Source organism: Polypterus senegalus, chromosome 1 (assembly GCF_016835505.1).
Source record: "Polypterus senegalus isolate Bchr_013 chromosome 1, ASM1683550v1, whole genome shotgun sequence".
NCBI lineage: Eukaryota > Metazoa > Chordata > Cladistia > Polypteriformes > Polypteridae > Polypterus > Polypterus senegalus.
In genome coordinates, this window is record NC_053154.1 from 152,245,321 (window position 1) to 152,253,447 (window position 8,127).

General features: G+C 33.2%; 1 protein-coding gene and 1 long non-coding RNA gene across 2 annotated transcripts in view; both read right to left on the bottom strand.

The window, feature by feature from the left end:
- The window catches only part of LOC120537055 (phospholipid scramblase 1-like), a gene marked incomplete at its 5' end in the record, with an annotated part of 35,819 nt that extends 35,253 nt beyond the window's left edge, over nt 1-566 (bottom strand). The window contains one exon of the mRNA XM_039765715.1: nt 555-566. Coding sequence (XP_039621649.1) covers nt 555-566 — 12 coding nt within the window. The remainder of the gene's footprint in view (nt 1-554) is intronic.
- On the bottom strand, nt 567-4,940 carry LOC120518539. Its single transcript, XR_005631253.1, has 3 exons — nt 4,856-4,940; nt 4,602-4,637; nt 567-637 (listed from the first exon to the last, which is right to left on the bottom strand). It is a non-coding gene; the product is annotated as an uncharacterized LOC120518539 (long non-coding RNA).
- Between the last annotated feature and the right edge of the window lie 3,187 nt (nt 4,941-8,127).

The window sequence follows — 8,127 nt, forward strand, 5'->3', positions numbered from 1 at the left end:
AAGCTAGTGCCCAGTCCAGGATGGGGTTTCAACTTGCCCTAGCTACTTTTCATTTTTGTTGGAAGTTTTTTTATAGCAAACCGATATAAACTAAAATCCCATATAAGTAAGCATGGTATGTTAATTAATGTATTTTTTTCAAAATCATTATATTGTAATTGCATTACCTATATACAGTTTTATTATTATTCCAAACAGAAAAACTAGCATATTCTAAAATAGTATAAAAAATGTATTGTCCTTTAAAAGTATATTTCTTTACATTGAACTGTATGCATTCACTCAGGTAGCACCCTAGGCAGGAACTGTTGAACTCTTGCATGTTAAATTGTATACATTACCTTAACCATATAACATGATGCTATAATTGGATTCTGCACTTTTAGACAAAGGATGGATGGATCGTTTAAACAAGATTACTAGGAATAACACTCATGTTTCAAATGTATCTTTTTTCACATAAAGTGTACTAACATGTCCACTTTGTGCTTGGGACCATACATTTTTTACATTTTAATATTTAGCCTGTTAGTACATGACTGCATCAATACTACCTGAGTTAGATATTCCAGTCCGGGTGGGCAACCGATAGGTCTTATTCCAGAAGGCAGGTAAGAAGATGGTGGTATTATAAACCCTGAATCCAACATTAAAAAACAAAGAGTAATTAATGATATATGTCTGCAGAGCTTAGCAACATATTGAGATTATCACAGTGGGTCAAAGCTGTAAATAAAACTGTGTTCCTTTAGACATTAAGTCTTGTGTAAATACAAAATTATATACATTAGATGTAATAATTAATGCCATTTTATCATGCATTTGTACTTTACTACTCTTTGGAACATGGGAAGGAGAGTTAGGCTTACAAAAAGGAAATGATGTGTCATTTTCCAAAATTTTTGTATTTTATATATTGTGCCAGAATATAGTGATATACCAATTTAGTTTACAAAGGATGTTTACAAAGACAGAAGAGGTATACCTGAATATTTCAATTCAAGGTTATTTTATTTAAGAATGAAAGCGTATGCTACTTTTATATGCTTTAAAAGGTCAATTATTTATAAAAATGATTTAAAAAGTAGAAATTGGATGCAATATTAAATACTCCATAGCCAAAATGAATGTGCTCCTTAGGTAGCCAATACATATCATGCTTCAGTTATAGCAGATTACAAAAATGAACTGTAAATGCAAATTAGATAAATTGTTATGGCATTTATTTTGCTATTTTTTGCATATTGCAAGACTTTTTGATTCTGCATCAGTTCAAGTTATACACAGAAGTTGTTTGTAGGTCTGAACAGTGGTGAAAGTTAAAAGGACCTTCCTAGACATAGGTCAAAGGTACATCCTCTTGTGATATTAGCCTAACTGATGATCATAAAAATTTGTAAAGGTGTGGGTGTGAGTCCTCTGATAGATAAGCATCTCATCAGCCCAAAACTGGCACTACAGCAGATAAACTTGTAATAGAAAATCAAGGTAAGAAAATGAATGAAGAAAAATTACTGCAGCTGGCATTATAAAAGGGCTGGATGGGAAGGACCAAGTGAGTGTGTTGCCCTGCAATAATCAAGAAGAAATCTCTGCTGGAGAGAAGACTTCGGGGATTCATACATTAAGCATTGTCAACTGGGAATTAGGGATCTAGCAAAAGAAATTGTGCACAGTGTGCAGTGTTACTGCTGGGTAAAGCCATACTGGTGTACTGAGGGATCCATCTGGTCTACAAATGATTTTAATTAAATGACTTGGACACCAAACTTATCTATAAAAATGTTTAGCTTTTTATTTAAACTGGGAAGGCTTGCCTAAAAATGGAAAGTGAAAAAAATCTGTATTCAGTATGTTGTTTTTTTCCCCAGAGATCTGAACACATATACAAAGAGTAATGAAAAATTAAACCTAAAAGAAATTCCAGAAGTAAAAACTATTTCTCATTTATCTTTATACTCACCAGTGGTAACTTCGTCGTCATTAAATATAATTTTCAGATTTTATAGGAAATTGTTCCAAATTAACCTTGTTACCCAGATGCATGTAACATGTCTTACCATATACTACATGACTTACAGTATGTAGTCCACTAGTCTACAGTTTCATTTCTGCATGGACAGTCACTGTCTACTTTTTGCACTTTTCTTCCAAAAAAAAACCAAGTGTTATTTTTAAACTGTTGCCATGTTTTTAATCCCCTTCAACACAATGCAACAATTAACAAGAACTCTGGTAGAACTTCCAAGATATATTCTAGTTAAAAGAAAAACTGCAAAATTCTGATCTGATCACTGTGAAGTATTAAGTAATTTTGCCAGATTATGCTGCTGTTTTCTTCAATGATGTCACCACCACACATTGTTTGACAGTGTTCACACATGTACAGTACTTCTGAGTGGTGTCACAGCAACTGTCTTTGAAGGACACAGAAATGTTTCATTTAGTGTCTGTACTTCTTCAAAAAAACAAAGGATTCTTCGCAATAAGAAGGTAGCACTTCAGCACTCTCGTTAGTTTCTAAATTTTCTTTTTGTATTTGATCTCTTGACTACATTTGCATTTCAGTATAAAATGTATGTGCTTTGTATCTGTATATTTGTTTCACTGTATATTTTTAGTACAGAATGTATACAGTGTATGTGTTCCACTATAGAATGTATGCTTTTCAGTACATAGTGTATGTGCTTCATTATAAAATATATTAATTTCACTATTGAATATACAATATATGTTTCAATATAACATGTATTTATTTCAATATATACTAGGGATTAGCCCCCTGCTACGCTTCGCTCGCCAACCCCCATGTTTGGTTTAAGATTTTTTTTTTCTTTGAATTGTTGCTATTTCATTAGTTTTACTTTTATTTCAGAACTTCTGTAAAAACAATATTTGAAATCTTTGGAGTCTCAATATGCTGAATCTTTTAAATAAGGTCAGTGAGACATGTGTTTAATGACTTTGTGCCATAATTCAGGAGAGGTTTCTCTGTTTGAAATTTTAGCACAGACAAAACGATCTACATCATCAACATTTAATTTTTTTTGCAAAGTAACCAATAAATGCATGCGAGTTAAATCCCGTTTTTGAAATTCTGACTTAAACTTCAAAGCCTTACAATATTTCCATAGTTCTGACATTTCACCTATGTCCATATATTCAATCTCTATTTGCCTTTTCGTTATTTCTCCAAGTAATAATTTCTCTTTTTTTGTGCTAATGCGATGTTTACTTTCTTTGTTTTGACACTGTCATTTTTTTCTGCTTTCATATTCTGTATCTTGCTCTGCATGTGTTTACGTTTTTTTTTTTGAGTCTTTTGAATTCCAGTTTTCATTATCTCAAACCTGCTCTGCATGTATTTGGCCCCCTTGTTTTTTAACCTCCTTATGACATTTTACTTCGTTTTCTACTCTGTCTTTTATTTCTAAACCTTGCTTTGTCCTGCTTTTTTTTTAATGACACCTGGTCCGTGTTGACTATTTTCCCTTTTTCGAGTAATAATTTCTGTTTGTTTGCGCTACTGCGCTCTTTACTTTTTTTTTTATACTTTCTAATTTTCCTGCTTTCATATTCTTTAACTTTCTCCACATGTGTTTTTTTTTGAGCCTTTTGAATTCCACTGCTTTCATATTCTCTAACCTGCTCTGCATGTGTATAGTGCCAACGTTTGTGAACATGTTTATGAAGTTCTACTTTGTCTTTTACTCTCTGTGTTTTAACTCTGAGCCTGACTGGACCTGCTTTTTTCCAATTCCACTTGTTCTGGGATGATAATTATTTTCCTTATTTTCTGAATTTGCACTTAGATTATTCTTTTTCTTTTTTGCTCTTTTGTCTCTCCAATGCTTTTGAGTCTCTTTTCTTCGTGCTGCTTTCTTCTTCGCTTAGTCGTTGACATTTCATTTATAACATATTGTCCTTATACACTTTATATACGCTGAGACCCTGTGTGTGCTCAAATCCTTCACAAGACTGAATGTTTTGCTGCCTGTGGTCTTATTTGATATTGGTTGTAAGTACGGCATGTCTTGGAAGAATCTCATGTTCTACTTCATCGCAAGACGGTCCTGGATCAATCAAAGTCTCATGTTTAAAGTCCCCACGAGATGCTCCGTGGCCATTCTCTTTCGTCTTACAGGTCTTTTAAGTGTCTTCCGTGATCTTAACGTGAAGATCACGTCTTGTCTCCCGTCTTTCACTCCCAGGATTTTTTTTTATAATAGAGAGACAGCATAGAAATTGTTAAGAATAACCCCTAATTGGCGCCTCAAACAAAATAAATCAATTTCAGTGTCACTAATAACAGAACAAAAACTATACATCATACAGAGTTCCTTTGCTCAGAAAAGAGCAGACATTCATTATATTTCTAGCTATTTTAACATGTTCCTTTTTACCTAAATACTGAAGTGATCTGTTTAAACTAGCTTCTGTCTTTTAATGATATTTGCTTTTTTTTTGGTGGAATACCATATGTTAATAAAACTTAATATTCTTTTCTTTTACTCATTAATTATTAAAATGCATTCCAAAAAAACTGACATGTATGCATTCTAACACATTGTCTTAAGTTATATTTTGACTTATTTTCTTACCTGGTGGAGGAGGTATTGGCTGCATATACATGTTTCCTGTATAAAAAAAATATATATATATACATATATAAATAATTAAAATTGGTTTCTTTTATAAAATAGCTCAACATCAACAAAATGAGTTTCTGTAAAATATTTTTCTAGCCTTTGTATGTATGTTTAAAAAATTATTGCACATACACAAAATTAGTTTGTATGGATGTTTTTCTTCAAATCTATATACATTTTTTAAAGTTTACACCTTTCATTCTCACCATCTGAAGAAGGAACAGTCAGTAGTTCATCGTCTTGCACAAGAACTTGACCTAAAAGTTGAACAGTTACCAGTATATGATCATAAAAAGACAATTCAAACAATAATATTCCCTATATTCTTAAGAAAAATTAGTATTTGCCCACTGAAATTTTATTAAAAATTTAATGTAAAGGTAATATACTTTTATATTCTTGTTTGAACAGATTTTTCCAAGTGATATACTTGACTAACGGATCATTCCCAAAGCATCAGTTTTGAAAATACCATAATGTTCCCTGTCTGTCTGCATTTTTCACATTCATATTTCTTATCTTATGAATTTATGCTCCCTTTTTGTGGCAGGTATACTTACATATTTTATAAGATATATATCGGATAGATGCCTACATTTTTCATATTCAATATAAAATAATAAAGTATCTTCTTATATAATACACTACAGTGGCTGTCCGTTTGTCATTCCAGGTTTTTAAATCACCTGTAGCTCACAAACCATTCGACCTATTGACCTGAAATTTGGTACACATATACTACGTGATGTCTACTGTCCGCTTTCTGGGTGATGATTGACCTCCAAGGTCAAAGGTCAACCCAGGAAGGTGAAGGTCAAAAATCAAATAACCTGTAGCCTGAAATTTGGTACACATATACTATGCTCAAACTCTGCACTACAGCTTTATATAAAAAAATGATCATTCACTTTATTTTATTTTTTTGTAGAATTAACTCTCGGTAGCGGGCAGCATGCATACGGGCGCCATTCTCACCCCTACCTCTTCATATCTTAAATCATTCTTAAGGCAGATTGAAGATTTAAGTGCTTGTTTAAGTGAAAAATTAAGGAAAAAGTAATTGCAAAACAAAAACTGACATAATCAGTTTTAACACAAAAAAATGCTGAAAGAAGAGAAGAAGTGGGCCGCTAGGGTGGAGAAAAGAAGAGCTGCTCAGGAAGCAGTAAGTGCATCAACCTCTGAACAAACAAATGCTAAATGTACAGAGAAAAAGCATGAAAACTATGAATGCTCAAGTCAAGTGTATTCACTGCACATTATCATGCAGTGGGCCGTTACTGGTCAGGATACAATTCATAACTATTAAATTATAGATTTTCTAGGAATGTGGAGAATTTTTACCTTTTTACAACACATAACTCAATATGTTGTAATCATTGCTACTAAAGCTATGCAAAGGAGAGCAAACAAGCGCATCCCAGGATTTAAGGACATGTCCTACTAAATTAAAAGTGATGAGTCTTAGCAAAGGAGACTGTGGGGGGACCTAATCCAGGTCTTCAACATTCTCAAAAGCATAGATAAAGTGGATCATCAGAGTACTTTCAATTAAATATGAAATCACATACCCTAAGACCTCAATGGAAATTAAAGGGAAATGTATTTAAAGCTGAAGCCAGGAAGCGCTTCTTTGATTTCAGTGTTGTGGAAACTGAAAGAAACTGTTGAATCATGCAGTTGAAGCGGAAACACTGACAACCTTTAAAAAGTATCTGGATGAAATATCAGGATAATTTAGCTGTTAACTATTCAAACAAGATTGATAGGCTGAATGGTTGGTTCACATTTATCAAACTCCTTACATATCCTTCTATATAAAAGTGGTCAACTGTCCTTCTGTCCCGTGAGTGCTACGCAGGCGCGGAGTTTCACACATTACCCGTCCATTTTGCAATGCACGATGGGATTTGTAGTTTCGTTTTTCCAGGTAAAAGATGATTTTCTACTCCAGATTGTGCGATATCTTCTTCTTCTTTCTTACTATATAAAAGCGGTCGGGATTGTCCTTCCGTCCCGTGAGTGGAAAGCGTAGCGGTATTCCGCTTATCACAGACTTACTACTTGCAGCTTGCGTGCGGCGACATGATGTGAGCAGAGTTCTGTTGCTCCCATCGTTCCCTTGCTTTTGTGCACGATGCGCTGGAAAAATTGACAAAATTATGTCTCTGGAAATAATTAATGTTGATGGAGTACAAATGCCTCACCGCGTAGTAAATATCAGGGGGGTTCAAAAGGGCGACCTCAATATAGAAAAAAAGTTTAAATTTCATCACAAAAATAACAGAAACTACAAGTATTAAAGTAATACCGCTCAAATGCAATATAACCAAATTAATGAGTTTGTATAAAATACCAAATTGATCTACATATTGAATTGCCTTAAGAAGTGGTCAACTTAAAAGTCGGTCGCCTTAAAAGGCGGGTCGGCCTAGTATTCTAATAAATTCTGTAACTTAAGGATGGAGAAGGTTTATTCTAAAAAATTAAAGATTTGTCATAAATGGTAAGATTCACTTTACTATCCATGCATTAGTATGAACTGAATACAATATTAAAAGAGATAAGGGTGAGCAGAAAAGCTGGAAACCTAATGTTTATTTTGTCACATGGAAAAAAAAAAACACTTGCCTTATGGGATCTTTTACTAGAAGATTTATGTTTGCAATTTATGTACAATATTACAACATCTTTCAAGATACCTTTTAATTTGTGACAAAATTGCCTTCTAATCATAACCCTTGGTTTTATTTTACATAATTTAAATCACTACACTGCACTACACTGTTCAGCGTTGCAAGTGAACAGGTGTTCAGCTGTTCTGGACTAATTTATCTCATTTCATTAAAAGCAAACTTAGCAGTAATGAAGAGACATAACAACAATGTTCAGCATAAATAAGTACATTCCAGTCACCTACAATGCATTCTTCAGTGCCATATGTTGATAGGAAGTTACACCACACACTGCTTTCTCCAACTGTGTTTGTACTTAAGATGAAACCATTTTTGCAAAATGAGCACAAAAGCAATCGTTTTCCAAAGATATTTCAACAAGAGGATGCTTCTGTGTTCATTGTTTTTTTTCTGTCATGAATAGTTTATAAGAAAGATGGCGTGAAAAATGAATAGAACCACACTTTATCAAAAAATTTATGGAAAAATGTACACTAATGTGTACTTAACTTGGGGCCATATAAATTTGTTTTTTTTTTTCTGTAATATGAATATGTTATATTAATTCAGTTGTGGGTTGACTGACAGCCAAACCCACCTTGCCCCTCCTGCATTGTTAGTTTAAGGTATGAACACCAACATGTTGCAGGGAAATATATATTTTTTTGTACCAAAGTTAAGATATGTGTCACAAAATGAACTAAGCCACTTGTTTTATATAACAATTGGGAAATATCAATGAGAAGAGAAAAAAAAACAGTACATGATTTTAGGATTTAATGCAATAAAATGGCTGTCAAGAT